The 16,263-nt window shown below is 73.6% G+C and overlaps 2 protein-coding genes across 3 annotated transcripts; both read right to left on the bottom strand.

Moving 5' to 3' along the window:
• Positions 1-79: 79 nt before the first annotated feature.
• ERBB3 (erb-b2 receptor tyrosine kinase 3) lies at positions 80-12,045 on the bottom strand. Of its 2 annotated transcripts, none has more exons than XM_074929541.1 (28): positions 11,868-12,045; positions 8,940-9,091; positions 8,683-8,869; positions 7,968-8,093; positions 7,825-7,890; positions 7,621-7,739; positions 7,102-7,243; positions 6,905-7,018; positions 6,698-6,818; positions 6,545-6,618; positions 6,363-6,453; positions 5,881-6,080; positions 5,661-5,793; positions 5,122-5,212; positions 4,891-5,045; positions 4,738-4,791; positions 4,359-4,500; positions 4,081-4,200; positions 3,888-3,986; positions 3,620-3,805; positions 3,389-3,544; positions 3,111-3,186; positions 2,891-3,037; positions 2,569-2,666; positions 2,339-2,503; positions 2,119-2,187; positions 1,736-2,000; positions 80-1,278 (listed from the first exon to the last, which is right to left on the bottom strand). In XM_074929541.1, the coding sequence occupies exons 1-28, from the start codon at positions 11,950-11,952 to the stop codon at positions 743-745; spliced, it is 3,969 nt and encodes a 1,322-aa protein (XP_074785642.1). In that variant the 5' UTR covers positions 11,953-12,045; the 3' UTR covers positions 80-742. The 2 variants fall into 2 exon arrangements, with proteins under 2 accessions (XP_074785642.1, XP_074785643.1); XM_074929542.1 differs by having other exon boundaries at positions 2,339-2,500; positions 11,868-12,044.
• A 992-nt stretch (positions 12,046-13,037) lies between these two features.
• On the bottom strand, positions 13,038-14,281 carry RPS26 (ribosomal protein S26). Its single transcript, XM_074929605.1, has 4 exons — positions 14,123-14,281; positions 13,575-13,752; positions 13,229-13,359; positions 13,038-13,137 (listed from the first exon to the last, which is right to left on the bottom strand). The coding sequence occupies exons 1-4, from the start codon at positions 14,123-14,125 to the stop codon at positions 13,102-13,104; spliced, it is 348 nt and encodes a 115-aa protein (XP_074785706.1). The 5' UTR covers positions 14,126-14,281; the 3' UTR covers positions 13,038-13,101.
• Positions 14,282-16,263: the final 1,982 nt, after the last annotated feature.

Raw genomic sequence — 16,263 nt, 5'->3', positions numbered from 1 at the left:
GACCGGCCACCGCCGCGGCGCTGCCGGTGCCCCCCGCCCCCCCCCCCCCCCCCCGCCCCTCAGGCAGCAGCACCGGCACTTTGGGTCAAATTCCCTTTATTCAGCATTTACAGACCCGCCCCGCCGGGGCCTGGCGGGAGGGGGGGGGGAGCCGGGCGGCCGAGCCGGCCCCCCCCGCGGCAGCCCCGTGAAATTTGGTGAAAACATCCCGGTAAAAACCCGCCCCAGAGCCGGGGGGGGGGGGGGAGCAGCTGCCCGGCCCCCTCCTCGCCCCGACTGGGGGGCGCTGCAGCCCCCCTCCCCCCCGGGGCACCCCCAAACCTTCACTCCGGTTCCGGCGGGGAATGGGGAAACCTGACACCGAGCCCCAGACCGGGGGAGCCCCTTCAGCTGGGGGGGGGGCACCCGCTGGGTGCGGCAGGAGGGGGCGCAGGACCCGCTGACCCCCCCCCCCCCCCTGCAGGGGGGTCCTGGGCCGGGCCCCTCCTCAGCTCGGGGTGCTCAGGACGAGCCCCACCGCCCCCCCCAGGAGAGGCTTTGGGAAGGGGGGGGGGGGCGCAGGGAGTGGGTGCACTCGGGGGGGGGGGTGTCGTGGCCCCCCAGGCCGGGCTGTGACCCCTCGGCCCCTGCGTCAGCTTTGGCTCATGCCCCCAAGGGCGGATCCTTCATATCCCGTGTAAACAGCCCCGGGGGGGCCCCGGAAGGCAGCGGGGTGCTGGGGGGGGGGGTCCGGGGGGGTCCCCTACGTCCGCTGGGCGTCCGCCTTGGCGAAGAGGCGGCTGTGCCAGTAGTCGGGGTTGTCGAAGGCGCAGTCCGAAGCCTCCAGGCTCCGCAGGGGCTTCATGCAGGGCGAGGGGGGCCCGGGGGGGCCGCGGCAGCCGGGGCAGCGGGGGGCCAGCACCGCCTCCATCTCCTCGTAGCCCTGCTCCTCCTCGGGGCCCGGGGGGGCCTCCCCGGGGCGCATGTCGGTGTAGCCGTCGTGCCGGGGGGGGCCCCCCTCCTGCCGGGCTCCCGGCCCCCCCGTCACGCTGCCCAGCGAGCGGCTCAGCCGCGGCTGCTTGTTCATGTACTCGTAGTCCTCCTCCTCCTCCTGCCCCCGGCCCGGGGGGGCTCCCGGGGGACCCCCCGGCTCCGAGCCCACCTCCATGTACTCGTAGCCCAGCTCCTCCAGCGAGGCCGGCCGGGGTGGGGGCGCTCCCGGGGGACCCCCGGGCCGGCGGTTCATGTACTCGTACTCCTCCTCCGGCTCCGGCATCGAGCCCCCGGCGGGGTCCGGCTCTGCGGGGAGGGGGTGAGACACCGGCCACCCCCCCCCCCCCCCCGCCCCCAGCTCCCCTTCTCTGCCCCCAGGGCCTGTCCCAAGTCCGGGGGGGTCTCTGCACCGCAGGCTCATCCCACCCCACAACCCTCAGCCCCTAAAAGATGATCTGCCCCCCCCCCCGAACCCCAACCCTGCAGAAACGGGTCCCCCCCACCGGGGCAGGCCCCACCCCCAGCTCCAGGAGCCCCCCAACCCCCCGAGGACGAGCCCCGACCCCCGTAACCCCAAACCCTGCGGGGACGGGACCTGCCCCACCCCGCCCCCCCCCCGCCCAGGACGGGCTCCCCGCAACCCCACCGCGGGGGGGAGCCCCCAGACCCCATCCGACAGGGCAGGACCCCCCCACTCCACACGGACGGGACCCCCCGGCCGGTTGGGACACCCCCCGACCCCCCCCAAGGCTGCGCCCCTCACCCCGTCCGGCGCAGTTGGGGGTGACGTAGCCGTTGGCGTCCTCCTCGCTGCCCTCGGTGCTGGGGGGCGGGGGGGGGAAGCTCTCCCGCTGGGACAGGTACGCGCTGTCCCCCCGCGAGCGCAGGCTGCGGCACAGGCTCCCCGAGAGCGACCCCCCCTCGGCCAGGTCCAGCTCCGAGGCCGTGCCCCGGCCCTCCGAGGACTCCGACACCGTCCGGCCCAGGGACTCCTGACGGCTGCGCCGCGGCGGGCGGCCCCCCCCGCCCTGGGGGACACGGAGCTGAGGGGGGGACACACGCCCCAGCCCCCCCACAGCCACCGCTTCACCTCCCGCCCCCCGGCATCCCACCGCCACCCCTCTGCCCCCCCCTTGGTCCCCCTACCTGGCGGGCGCCGAGGCCGGGCTGGTTCATGGGGATGTACCCGGCGGGGGGGCTGAGCAGGCCGGGGCTCTGCGGGGGGACGGGGGGGTTGATACCCAGCGGGGGGGGGGGACACGGCGGCTGGGACCCCCCCACCCCTCTGCGGGACGGGGGTGTGGGTCCCGACAGGGCTCGGAGGGGACGATGGGGCAGCGGGGAGGGGGGGCCCCGGGGGTCTCACCCGGGCGCAGCTGCCCCGCGGCCGCTGCGGGTAGAGGCCGGTGTTGAGGCCGAAGGAGGCGTCCAGCTCCTCCTCCTCCTCCTCCAGCTCCAGCGTCTCCATGTCGTCCAGCTCCTTGTCGCTGAGGGTGGGGGGCTCGGCGGGCGGCGCGGCCCCGCTCTCCTGCTGCGGGGAACGGCCACGTCAGCGGCTGCGGGGCTGGGGGGGCCGAGGGGGGGGACCGTGCCCACCTTGATGACCAGGTAGCGCGGGGGGTCGCGGGCCATGCGGGTGAACTCGTTGGCCAGCTCCTTGAAGGTGGGACGGATGTTCTCATCGATCATCCAGCCTGGGGGGGGCAGCGGGGGCTGAGAGCCGGGACCTGGCCCCCGGGACGGGGACAGGATTGTGCCCCAGGGCTGGGGACGGGACAGGGACCGCTCCTCGGGGCTGGGGACAGAGCCAGGACCTTGTCCCAAGGATGGGGACGGGGATGGGACCGGGATTGTGCCCCAGGGATGGGGACAGGAGCAGGCCCGCGGGCGGTGCCCCCCCCGGGCCCCCCCCACTCACACTTCACCATCACCATGTAGACGTCGATGGTGCAGATCTGGGGCTGCGAGAGCCGCTCGCCCTTCTCCAGCAGGTCGGGCACCTCGGCCAGGCGGATCCCGGCGTAGGGCTCGGCCCCGAAGGTCATCATCTCCCAGAGCGTCACACCTGCGGGGACGTCCCCGTCAGCCCCGCGGCGCGGGGGGGGACACGGGGGGTGCCGGGGGGGGGCGGCGCTCACCGTAGCTCCAGACGTCGCTCTGGTGCGTGTACTTCCCGAAGTGGATGCTCTCCAGCGCCATCCACTTGATGGGGGTCTGCGAGGAAAGGGGGGGTGTGGATGAAGGGGGGGGACACAGGGGACTGGGGGGGACACAGGGGGTTGGGGGGACACACACACCCCACGGGGCAGGGAGGGAGTGGGGGGACGTGGAGAGGAGGGGCCGCAGGGGGTGCGGGGCAGGGAGGGGGTGCCCCATGGCATGGGGGGGGGCGTGGGGGCCCCCGCCAGGCGCCGACCTTGACCTCGTTGTAGAAATATTTCTTGTCGTCGGGGTAGAGCAGGTCGGCGATGCCGAAATCGGCCACTTGGGCCTGGCTGGGGGACTTGAGCAGCACGTTGCGGGCGGCCAGGTTGCGGTGAACCATGCGGTGCTCCTCCAGGTAGTACATGCCCTGGGGCGAGCGGGGGGGGGTCAGCCGGGCCCCGGGGGGGGCCGTGGGGACCCTCCATCCCCCCCCGGGACTCACCTTGGCCACCTGGACGCACCAGTTGAGCAGGAGCTGGGGGCTGATGGTGTCGCGGTTCTTGCGGACGTAGTCGAGGAGGGAGCCCAGGGGCAGGAGCTGCGTCACCAGCTGCAGCTGGGGGCCGGGGCAGATCCCCAGCAGCCGCACGATGTAGGCGTGATCCAGGCTGCCGATGGCCAGCATGTGCTGCGGGGGGGCCGCGTCAGCCGTGGCTGCGCCCCCCTCCCCGCCCCGTGGGGTCCTCCGCCACCCCCGGCCCCGGCCTTACGTCGGTGACGGCGTGGAAGGATTGCTGCCCGCCCCAGTCCTGGATCACCTTGATGCTCACCGGGATCTTGATGGAGTCGCCGTCGGGGATCCAGATTCCCTGGGGCGGGGGGGGGGGGGGACACACGGGATGCGCCGGTGAGCCCCGTGCTGAGCCCCCGCCGTGCTGAGCCCCCCCCGCGCCCCCCGCTCACCTTGTGCACGGTCCCGAAGACGCCGGAGCCCAGCACCTTCAGGCGCTTCAGCTCCGTCTCCTTGAAGATCCGCGCCAGCACCTTGTTGGCTTTTTCACTGGGGTCCAGCGGCTCCAGGCTCTGGGGGGGGGACGGAGACGGAGCTGGGGAGGGCGACGGGGATGGGGACCGGGACAGGAACGGGTCCCAGACCCCTCCTGCCCATCCAACGCCCTCCCCGCAGCCCCGGGACCCCCCCCAGCAGCGGGACCCCCCGGGGGGGCGACCGCCCCGCTCACCTCCCCCCTCTCCAGGTAGCGCCTCATCGCCCGCTTCTTCTGGATCTTCTTGCCCCGCCAGTAGAGCAGCGCCAGGAGGACGCAGGAGCAGGAGAGGAAGAGGCCCCCGACCACCATCACCGCGATCACCGTCGGCGCTTTCCTGGGCGCGGGAGGGGGCTCAGCTCCCGGTACCGGCAGGTCCCGGCCCGTCGCTGCCGCCGACCCCCACGCGCTTCCCACGGCCCTGCCCGGCGGGGGCGGCACGGGCAGGGCAGGGCTCGGCCCGCCGGGGCGAAGCGGGGGGGACACGGCCCGGGCAGGGGGGGTCCCCCCGCGCCCTCGTGGGCAGCGAACGGCCCCGGACCGGGGCAGCACCCCGCAGCCCCCCCCGCGGTACCTGGAGACGGGCAGGGCCTCCCCCAGGCAGTCCCGCAGCAGCGGCCCCAGGCACCTGCGGAGATGGAGACAGGGGCGGGGGGGTGAGATGTGGGGCGCGGGGACCCCCCCCCCAGCTCCTCCTCCTCCTCCTCCCGCGGCCCCCCCGGCGCACCCCCGGGTGCAGTTCTCGTGGCAGGGCTGACACTCGCGGCTGCTGTCGGGGTACTTGTAGATGGGGCCGCGCTCGCCCAGGATGCCCTCGGGGCAGGACTCCACGCAGTGGGGCCCGTCTCGGTAATGGGCGCAGCGGGTGCAGGTGTCGGCGCCCTGCGGGGCGGGAGGACCCGTGAGGACACGCGGGGACGTGGCCCCCCCCCGCCGCGGGTCCCGGGCCGGGCTGTACCGAGCCGTTGCAGGTGACGTTGCCCTCGATGCGTTCGCACTCCGGGTGGCACTCGAAGCACTCGCCCCCCTGGGCGAACTCCCGCGTCTCCCTGCGGGGACGAGGTGGGGGTCACCGGGACGCCCCGGCGTCCCCGCTGCCCCCCCTTAACCCCCCAACTCCTTGGCAGATCCTCCGGGGCCAGTTCCTCAAGTTCAAGGAGACGGAGACGCCGGCCAAGGCGGCCGACAAGAACCGCTCCAAGGCCAGGAGGTGAGCGGCAGCGCTGGGGGGACGGGGGTCCCAGGGGTGGGGTCCTGGGGGGTCCTGGGGGACTGAGATCCTGGAGTCTGGGGGGCTGGGGGTCCCGGGGAGCTGGATCCTGGCAACTGGGGTGTCCTGGGGGTCCCGGGCTGTTGTGGGTCCCGGTGGTCTGGGGGTCCCCCCGCGTCCATCCCACCCCGGCATCACTCCCCCCCGACGCTGGGGTCAATCCTGCTCCCCGCGCCCACCCCGGAGCCCTCTCCCGCGCCCCCCCCGCGCCCCCCGCGCCCCCGCACCCCTGGGCGAAGCGGCAGGTGGCCACGCAGACGCCGCGGCGGCCGTAGTGGCGACAGGACAGACACTGCGCGGGGCCGGGGCCCCAGCACCCCTCGGCGGAGCACAGCGGGTCACACACCTTCCCCTCTTGCTCTGCGGGGACGGGGCGGGGGGGGGGGCTCAGCGCGGGCCCCCAGAGCCCCCCGCAGCCCCCCCGCAGCCCCCCCCGGCCGCACTCACGGCACTTGCTGCGGGGTTTGTTGTTGCGGATGTCGAGGTCGGCGCGGCGGCGGGTCAGGGCCCCCCACTGCACCGTGTGCAGGTAGCAGAGCCGCCGGTTCTCCGTGATGTACACGCGCCCGGCGCTGACCTCCCGCAGCGAGCGCAGCCCCAGCGACGTCACGTTCTCGTTCTTCATGATCAGGAGCGAGAAACCTCGGCTGGGGGGGGGACGGGGGGGTCAGGGCTGGGGGGCCGCGGGGTGACCCGAGAGGCTGCGAGGGGACACGGGGATGGGGGGGGACGGGGGATGAGGGGGATGCACGGACAAGGGGTGATGGGGGGTGCAGGGATGGGGGTGGCGGGGGGGTGCAGCGATGGGGGTGGCGGGGGGGTGCAGCGATGGGGGTGGCGGGGGGGTGCAGCGATGGGGGGGGACACACAGACAGCGTGGGGGGGGGCGGGGAGAGGCCGGGCCAGCGCCGGCGGCGCCGGGGACTCACTTGTAGAGGCTCCGTCCCCCGATGGTGACGAGGTTGGAGAAGACGCTGAAGTTGTTCATGTGCTTGGGCCAGGACTGGATGTTCAGGTACCCTGGGGGGGGGCAGGGGGAGGTCAGGGTGGCCCGGGGGGGGGCCCCGGGGGGGTGGGGGGTGTCCCCGTGTCCCCCAGCCCCGCCGCTCACCCGTGATCTCCCGCACCGTCCGGAACACGTTCAGCTTCTCGGGGTCCAGCGCCGAGATGTTGCGCCAGGGATCCCTGCGGGGCCGGGGCCGTCAGCTTTGGGGCGGGGGGGGGCTGCACCCCCCTGCCCCCAGACCCCCCCCCGGGCCCTCACCCCTCCAGGCCAGTGATGAGAAAGTCCAGGTTGCCCAAAATCTTGGTGCAGTTGACGAAGGTGTCGATGTTGCTGGAGTCCACGGTCTGGTACTTGCTGCCGGCGCCGGTGCCCTCGCAGGCTGCGGGACGGGGACGGGGGGGGGTTTGTCCTGTAGCCCCTGGCCCCCCCCCACCCCCGCGGCCCCCCCCCCGGGCCCCCCCTCACCCTTGGGACACAGCCCCGAGCAGGGCTCACACATCTTCAGCCCGTTCTTCTCCACCTCCATCTTGTCGTTGGGGCAGGCGCGGACGCAGGAGCTCTGGTCCACCACGAAATTGTCTGCGGGGAGACCCCCGCGGTTAGAGCCCGGCCCCCCCCGGGCCCCCCCCGGGCCCCCCCCGGCCCCCCCAGCCCCTGCTCACGCGGGCAGCTCCGGACGCAGATGCCCCCGTACTGGTACTTGGTGTCGGGGTTGGGCTCCAGCTGGAAGGTCAGTTTGTTGTAGATGAGGGGCTGGGGGCAGAGCGGGACGCAGGCCCCGCTGTCGTTGAAGTGGCGACAGGCCTGCGGGACGGACGGACAGACGGACGGACGCGGCGGTGGGTGGGGGGCGCGGCGACACGGGCGGACGCCACGCGGACACGTCTCTCGCCCCACGCGCAGAAGCGTCGCCCTGTGCCCATCCCGGGGCGCAGCCCCCTCCCGCGGGGAGCAGACGGACGGACACAGGGATGGACACACGGACAGGCAGACACTCCCCCCCCCCCCCACCCAACACCCCCCCCGGGGGACAAGCCCCTTCCCGGCGCCGCAGACAGACGGACGGTAGGGGGGGGGGGGGGGGGGGGCGCAAACGCACGGACAGACGGACACAGGGACGCTGCCCGGTACCGCCCCCCCCCCAGCCCTGGGGGTGCGGGGGGGCCCCCCCGGACACGTACGAAGCAGTGTGTCTGCAGGGGGCCGGTGCACCCCCCCGCGCACTCCTCGTGGCAGCACTCGTTGGGCGCCTGCCCGAAGCAGCGCCCGTTGCACTGGGGGGCGCAGATGGTCTTTGTCACTGCGGGGAGACGGGGGTCAGCAACGCGGGGGGGGGGTGTGGAAATCCAGCCCGGGACCCCCCCCCGGGACACCCCCGGACCCACATTTCTGGCAGTCCTCGGGGCCGGGCCCCCAGCAGTGTCCGCCGCAGCTCTCGTGGCACGGGGGGCCTGTGGGGGAGCGCAGGGGGGTCACCCCCAAAGCCGAGGGGGGTCACCCCCCCCCCCCGCGCCCCCCCCTCACGCACAGGCCTTGCCGTTGTCCCCCACGACGGGCTCCAGGTGGGGGTCCCGCATGATGTCCCGCCACTCCACCGTCTCCACGTGGCAGAGCTGCGCGTTCTTCTCGATGTAGACGCCGCCGGCCAAGATCTCTGCGAGGGGGGGACACGGCGGGGGGGTCACGGTGGCTGCGGGCCCCCCCCACCAGTCCCGGCACCACGGGGAGGGGACAGAACCGCCCCGGGGACCACGGGGAGGGGGGTCAGCCCTGCTCCCTCGGGGATGGGGACCCCAGCGGGCATGGGGGTGTGACACAGGGTCCATGGGGGTGGGGCAGAGCTCTGGATGGGGGTCATGGGGCACACGGGGGGGGCAGAGCCCTGGATGGGGGTCATGGGGCACATGGGGGGGGGGCAGAGCCCTGGATGGGGGTCACGGGGCGCACAGGGGGGGGCAGAGCTCTGGATGGGGGTCACGGGGCGCACGGGGGGGGGCAGAGCCCTGGATGGGGGTCATGGGGCACATGGGGGGGGGGCAGAGCTCTGGATGGGGGTCACGGGGCGCACGGGGGGGGGCAGAGCTCTGGATGGGGGTCACGGGGTGCACGGGGGGGGGCAGAGCCCTGGATGGGGGTGATGGGGGGTGACCTGGCTCTGGATGGGGACTGGGGGGGTGGCCCCGCTCCGGGACAGGTCCCAGGACACGGGGGGGGCTCTGTGGCAGGCCGGGGGGGGGTCGCACCTGTGAGCTGGTTGAGGCCGAGCTGGCGCAGCGCGTGGCTGGTGTTGTGGTTGTAGTTGAGCAGCACGAAGAGCGCGAACTTCTCCTCGTAGAACTGGGTCCCGCGGATGACGCGCAGGTTCCGCAGCGGCAGCGACGCGAAGATGTTCATGGCGATCAGGATGTAGCCCGTCACCTCCCGGATGGTCTGCGGGCAGCGCGGGGGCTCAGCCCGGCGGGGGCGTCCCCCCGGGCCCCCCCCGGGCCCCCCCGCTCACCTGCAGGAAGGAGAGGTCCTGCGTGTGGTCGATGAGGACGATCTCCAGGTTGCCCATCACGATCTCGCAGTTGTTGTACATCTTGTGCAGCGTCTGGTACTGGTGCTGCGCGTCCCCCGTCACGCTCAGCCCGTTCAGGGTCCCCGCGCACACTGCGGGCACAGCACCCCGTGTCCCCCCCAGCACCCTGACCCCCCCACAGCACCCTGTGTCCCCCCACAGCACCCCGTGTCCCCCCACAGCACCCTGTGTCCCCCCACAGCACCCCATGACCCCCCCACAGCACCCCGTGTCCCCCCACAGCACCCCATGACCCCCCCACAGCACCCCGTGTCCCCCCACAGCACCCTGTGTCCCCCCCACAGCACCCCGTGTCCCCCCACAGCACCCCATGACCCCCCCACAGCACCCCGTGTCCCCCCCACAGCACCCTGACCCCTGGGGCCACATAACCCCGTCCCCCACTGCCACCGTGTCCCCCCCTCTGCTATGGTGGCCACATCCCTCCCCTCGCTGGCCAAGGCCACGGCCAAGGCCACGTCCCCCCCCTCGGTGGCCACGTCTCCCCCCCTCAGTGGCCACATTCCCTTCTTGGTGGCCACGTCCCCTTCTGGACAGTCTTGTCCCTGCCCCTCCTGCGCTGCCCATGTGTGTGTGTGTCCCCCCCCCCTTCTCCCTGTCCCCTCCACAGTCTCCCCCCGCCCCCCCAAACTGGTCCTGTGGTGCCCCCACTGTGCCCCCCCCCTCGTCCCCAGCGGTGTCCCGGCCGCGGGGGTGCGGGTGCCCGGCGGGGGGGTGACGGGGTGCTCCCCCGCCCTCCCCTCCCCTGCGCGGCGGCGCCCGAACCGGCCGGGCGAGGGTTGCGCAAGGCGGGTGCCGCGGGCATGGCCCCCCCCAACCCCCCCCCCCCGCGACGCCCGGACTTCGGACCCGCGCGGCCTGTCCCGCCTCGACGCCGGGACGTCCCGGTCCCCCCAGAGCTCGGGGGGGGGGGTGCGTGTGTGTGGGGGGGGGCGCGGGCATCAAGGGGCCCCCAGGGTTAATGGTTGCCCGGCCCCCCCGCGCCGGGGCGGACAGGGCCCCTTTGTGCGCGGGGCAGGATGCGGCCCCCTCCCCGCAGCCGCACAAAGGGGCGATTGTGGCGAGCGGGGCGGGGGGAGGCCGAGCCCCCCGAAAGCGGCGGGAGAACCGGCACCCCCGGGGGCAGAGCGGGGTGCGGCCCCCCCCGGCCCGGCGCAGACGTGACTCAGGCCCCGGCACGGGGGGGGCTGCGGGCGGGTCAATGGCAGCTTTGTCCGGCCCCGGCGCGGGGGCAGCCAAGGGCCCGAGCCCCCTCCCGGGGCGGCCGCAGAGGACGGGCAGCTCGGTGCACACATGGGAAGGGGCGCGGGGCCGGCACCGCCCCCCCCCCGGCCACAGCCTGCGCTCCCCCCCCCCCCCGGCCGGAGCTATTTTAATAGGGAAGGGGCTATAAAAAGGTCCCAGCTGCCGGGGGGCACGGCCCCCGCCCCGACGCCCCGGGGATGGGCACGGTGGGGCGCGAGGAGGGAGGAGCCGGGACCCCCGAGCAACACGACGGGGTTCTGGGGGCAGCTGGAACCTGCTTGGGGGGCCCCCAGGCTGCCGGGGGGGTCGGGGGGGGTGTCAGGATCCAGCGCCCGCGGACCCCCGTGGCCGGGAACACGCAGCACTCCGGGGTGACGCTGGTGGATCGGTAACGGCCGCGCGAAGGTCCCGCCGGCACCCGGGACCCCCCTTCTGGCACCGGCTCCCGGCAAACCGGGGCACGGGGGGGGGGCTCAGGGTGCACCTGCCCGCGGGGGGGGGGCGGTGTGAGGGTCAGGGCCCCCCCGGGCGCCGTCGCGGCGTCGTGGCCGGGCGTTATCAGCGCGGGGCCGCTGGCAGCTCCGGCACGTCGGCCGCTATCTGCCGCGTGCCACCGCGGCCCCCCCGGTCCCCGGCGCCAGGAATAGCACCGGGGGGACCCGGGGGGGGCCTGGGGACCCTGGGGGGGGGGACGGGACGGGACGGGACACACAGACGTGACCTTCCGCCCTGGGCCCTGGCCGGCGGCACAAAGGGGGTCTCTGTGTGCGCGGGGCCGGATCCTGCCCCCGAACAAAGGGGGCTCTGAGCCGGGGGCGGGGCGAGGACGGGGGGTCTGGGGGGGTTCGGGGGGGTCGGGGAGCGGCGCCGGTCCCGTTCACCCCAATTCTGGCACCGGGCACCTGCGGGTGCCGTGGCGGGACCCGGCCGGACCCCGCGTGCGGCGTCGCAGGGTCGAGGGGCCGCGTGTGCCCCCCCCGTGCCGTGGGGGTGTCCCCCCCACCTGGGGCACCCCGGCGGGTGACGCCGGCCCCACCTTCGCGTCCAGCCCTCGGTGTTTTCCTTTCGGGGCTGAAAAACAACTCCCGGGCGGACCCGGCCCTTCCGGGAGCGTCCCCCGCCGCCCCCGGGGCAGGGCGGGGGGGGCCCGGGGCGCGCAGGGACGGGGGGGCCCCTCCGAGGGGTCCCCCCCTGTGTCCCGGACGGATCCCGGTGCCGTCGGTGGGTCCCGGCCCCGCAGCCTAAAATTAGCGGCGGCAGCTGCGGGGGGTGCAGGTGCCTCTGCCCGGGGCTGGGGGGGGGCACGGACCGAGCGCCGGCTCCGCCACCGGCACCCACCGAGCCGCGGCCCGCGCGGGGGGGTTTGGCGGTCCCGGTCCCCCCGGGGTGGGGGGGGGGTGTTCGAGGGTCCTGGGGACTGGAGCGGGGGGTCCCGGAGCTGCTGAGACCGGGACGGGGATCCCGCACCGGCAAAACCCGGGACGACGGAACCGCCGGGACGTCCCGAGCGCTCCCGGTCGCGCCGCCCCATCCCGGGACTCCCGAGCGCTCCGGGCAGCGCCCGGTGCCGGTTCCCGCCGCCCGCCCGGTGCCGGTGCTCACCTGCCTGCGCGGAGCCCGGCGCCGGGGCGCGGAGGAGCAGCAGCAGCAGCAGCAGCGCCCGGGGCCGGGGCCGGTCCCGGTCCATCGCGGCTCCTCTCCCGGGGCCCGGCGGCTGCGGCGTGCCCGGGCGCGGCGGGGGGAATGCACCTGGCGCGGGGCCGCGGGGCGGGGCGGGCGGGGCGGGCCACACACACACACACACACACACACACACACACACACACACACCCCGACCCCCCCGCCGCACGGACCCGCCCACCGCGCCCCGAGGGCGGCGGCACCGGGACCACCCCCCCCCCGGGCAAAGACCGGCCCCATCACAGCGCCCAACGTTATGGGGAGGGGGGGTCTGACCCCATTAGACCCCCCCGCAGGGAAAAGGTCTGTCCCTTCGGCACCCCCCCCCCCGGGTCAAAGCCTGTCCTGTGTGTGTCCCCCCACGACGCAGCACAAGAGCTGGCCCCTCTGTGCCCCCCCCCCCCCCCAAGGGCCAAAACAGCCCCCCAACAGTATGGGGAGGGGGGTTCTGACCCCAACAGAGCCCCCCCCACGGAGAAGGTTTGCCCCCCTGTGCCCCCCTCCCCGCCCGAGAAAAAGAAGCCTGATGCCACTACAGCCCCCCCAACACCACAGGGGAGGGGGGTCTGGCCCTGCTGGGGGGGCCCTAATGGGGCCCAGACCCCCCCCCCAGGGCAAAGGTGGGGCCCCACTGCAGCCCCCCCACCGCACTCGGACCCTCCAGGGTCATGCCGGGGGTGGGGGTGCTGCCCCCCCCACCAGCTCAGGGCAGCTCCGGCCCTTCGGGGGTGTCAGGGGCAGCTCCAGGACCTGAGGGGATTTGGGGGGGGTCACAGGGCCAGCGCCCTCCCCCCAGCTACCTCAGGGGGGGCAGGGGGTGCCCCCCCCGCCCTGTGACAGGCGCTGGGTGTCTGTCTGTCCATCCACCCCCAGACAGCACCAGTGGGCAAAGAGCCCCCCCAGGACAGGGCTCCCCCGTCATAGGCTGGGCAGCAGCACGCCCCCCCCGCACCCCCTCAGCATGAGCCCAGGGCCCCCCCTCACCCAAGAAGGGGGCTGGGAGCCCCCCAGTCACCCCAAACACCCCCCTGTGTCCCCAGAGCGACACGCACCCCCCCCCGCACCCCCCCCAAAAGATGCGCGGAGCCGAGCTGGGTGCAGGATCCTTTATTATAGAGTCTGCGCTGGGGGGGGGCCACGTCCGGCCGGAGCCTCCTCACATCGGCTTGGGGGGGGGCCGGGGGGCAGCGCCCTGCGGAGGGGGGGGGGAAAGGAGAGAGTCAGGCAGATGTGGGGGGAGAGGGGAGGCGAACCCCCAGTCCCCCCCCCTCCCCGATACGTACAGCAGGTCTGAAGCGCGGCGGGGGGGTCCGGTCCTTCCGCGCCTCCCGCGAGCGGTTCCGCACCACCTTGCTGTGGATGGCGCAGCTCACGCAGTAATGGAGCTTCACGTACAGCTTGGGCAGGACGTAGGCTGGAGGGGGGGCGGCAAAAACGGGGGGGGGTCGTCAGCGGCCCCCCCTCATCACCCCAACCCCCCCGAGGCCTCGGGCGGCCCCTCCCCGTCCCCCACCCGGGGCGAAGGGGGGGTGTTGGCCCCGTTTCAGGGGCACCTCGCTGCCTCCCGCCGCCCCCCCCTGCCCCACACCGCGCCCCCCGGGGCCCCCCCCGCGCCCCCCCCGCTCTCACAGTCGAAGACGCTGGCCTCCGAGATGTCCCGCACGGCCGCGGCCTCCACGATGTTCCTGATGACGAACTTCTTGATGGCTTTGTCCTTGGGGACGCAGCGGGCGCAGTTGGTGCAGCGGATGGGCTGGACATGGCCGCGGCCCTTCTTGGCCCGACCGTTGTTCCTCCTCTTCTTCGTCTTAGAGGGGGGGGGGAAGAAAGAGAATGAACCGGAGACCCCCCCCCTTGGTTCCCCGGGCCCCCCTTCCCCCGCCCCGGGCCCAGCACAGGCCTCGTCAGCCCCTACGAGCGCCCCCCCCCGCCATCCTCTACCCCATACGGGCTCTGCGCCCCCCCCCAAGCACCCCCCGCGCCCTGGGGCTCCCCAAGTGCCCCCGCCCGCCGCATCCTCCGCCCCATCGAGGCCCTGGGCCCCCCCCAATCCCCCCCGTACCCCACATGGGCTCTGAGACCTCTCTGCGCCCCCCCTGTCGGGCCCTGCAGCCCCCCGCCGCCCCACAGGGCCCCAATCGCCCCCCCCGGTGCCCCCCCGGCCGCGCCGCCCTCACCATCTCGCTGCCGGGGCGGCGAAAGAGGGCCCGGCCGCCGCGCCGCCGCCCTTATATACCCGCCCCCCCGCGCGGAAGCGCCTCCGCGCCGGCCCCGCCGCCCCCCCGCCCCGCCCGGGCCCTCCGGCCGCCCCGCGGCGGCTCCTCCGGCGGGACCGGGGCTGGGGAGGGGGCCGGGGGGGGCGCGGGGCGCGGGGGGCTGGGGGGGGGTGCGGACTCTTTCTCCCCGCCGCGGCGGAGGGATCCGCGCGGCGCGCGGCGGTGAGGCGTCCGGGCGCGCCGCGTGCTGCGTGTGACGTCACCGGCGCCGCGCGCGCCGCGGGGGCCGATGGGAGATGGAGTCCTGCGGGGAATGGGTCCTGCCCCCCCCCCCCCTTTATGGGGGTCCCCGAGTGTGTCCCCTCCCCCCCTCGAAACCCCCCGGGGGGCCCCACCGCCCCCCAACCCCCTCCCAGCTCTGGGGGCGCCCCCATCATCCTGCCATCCGGGGGGTCTCACCCTTATGGGGGGGTCCTCAGTGTCCTCCCCCCAAACCCCCCCAGGGCACCCCCAGTGTCCCCCACACACACCCCGGGGGGGTCCCCAGTGTCCTTCCTCCCCCCTCCCCAACTCCAAGCGACTTCCCCCACCCCCAACCTTCCCCCAGCTCCTCCAAAGGGACCCCCCAAGATCCTGCACCCCCCCCCCGAGCCCCCCCCGCCCCACAGAAGGGAGGCGGGGGGGGGGGAGGCGTTAAATTACTCCGGTTTATTTATAACAGACCTTCAGCCAGTACAGTACAAAACTTACAGTAGTAGATCTCGTTACACAAATAGGTAATTACAATATCTTACAGATACAAAAGCTCCTGCGGTCACGGGGGGGGGGGGGCGGAGGGGCTGGGGGGGGGGCAAGGGGTGTTTTTTTTTTGTCCAAAAGCGAGTCTAAACCTCACGAAAAAGGGAAAAAATAAAAAAAAACCCAAAGACGACAGCAAATCCATTAACGATATACAAATGAAAACTCGTTAGAAAGGAAGGAGGGGCTGTAGCTGGGGGGGGCGGTTGGGGTGGGGTATTGCACATCATCGTTTGTTCTTCATACATCTGATTAAAAAATATAGATATTTACACGAGTAAAGCGACCTGGAGTTTACAAAATTCCTACATTTTTGTTTTAGACTCTTTTACAGGAAAAAGAAGAGAGACGGAAAGGAAAAAAATAAAATGAAAAAAAAACCCAAATCGACAAAACCCAAGAGCAGTCAGAAACTGCCGAGCTTCCATTTCGGTTTGTAAAAACCCTTTTTTTGGGTTTGTTTCGGCGCTGGAGGGGCGAAGGGGGGGCGCGGGGGGGGGCTCTGGCTTGTGCCGGTGATCGGGGCAGCAGCGGGCGGGAAAGGGGGGAGCCGAGCCCCCGCGTCCCCCCCTCGCCACGCAGCCACCGTCGATGGAAAAGCGAGAAAGGAAAAAGGAGAGGGGGGTGGGGGGTTGTGGGGAGGAAAAAAAAAAAAATTAAAAAAAAAAAAATAGAATATTGAAAGAAAATGGGAAATAGGGGCAACGGGAGTTGCCGCCGCGTGAGGTGGTTGCGTTTGTGTCCGTAGAAAAAGGAACAGCCTTTGGTTTCAACCTCAGGAGAGCCCCGGGGAGCGGCTGCTGCTGAGGGGCGTTTTATGCATCCTGGGCCTGGGGAGGGAGCGGGGGCCCCCCCGGGGCGGGGGGGGCTGCGGCCGGGGGGGTCCCGGCGGCGGCCGCGGCGGCCGCGGGTCCCCGACAGGGACCGTCGCCGGGCTCACGCTTTATTTTTGGTTATCGGCTGCTTCCCCGGCCCCCCCCTAAATCCCTTGCGCCAGGAGACCCCCCCCCACCCCAACACCCCGTGACGGAGGGTCCCCGGCTCCGGCCCCCCCCCCCGCGGGACCGGGAGCCCCTTCCCTCGGTCTGGTGCCCCCCAAGACCATCCGGCTCCCGGCACTCTGCACCAGCAAGGGGCTGAGACGCCCCCCCCAACTCTTCCAGACCCCCCGAACACGGAGGGAGCTGTGGGGGGGGGTGTCCCGGGGGGGGGGGGGGGGCTCAAAGCTCCAGCGTTGGGGTGCCGCCGCCCCGACACCTCCATGGGGACACGGGGAGACCCCCGGCCCCCCCGGGAGTGCCGGA

This window comes from Athene noctua, chromosome 30 (genome assembly GCF_965140245.1).
Source record: "Athene noctua chromosome 30, bAthNoc1.hap1.1, whole genome shotgun sequence".
Taxonomy (NCBI): Eukaryota; Metazoa; Chordata; class Aves; order Strigiformes; family Strigidae; genus Athene; species Athene noctua.
The sequence above is the reverse complement of the archived record's forward strand: the minus strand, read 5'-3'. Positions and strand labels throughout refer to the sequence as shown.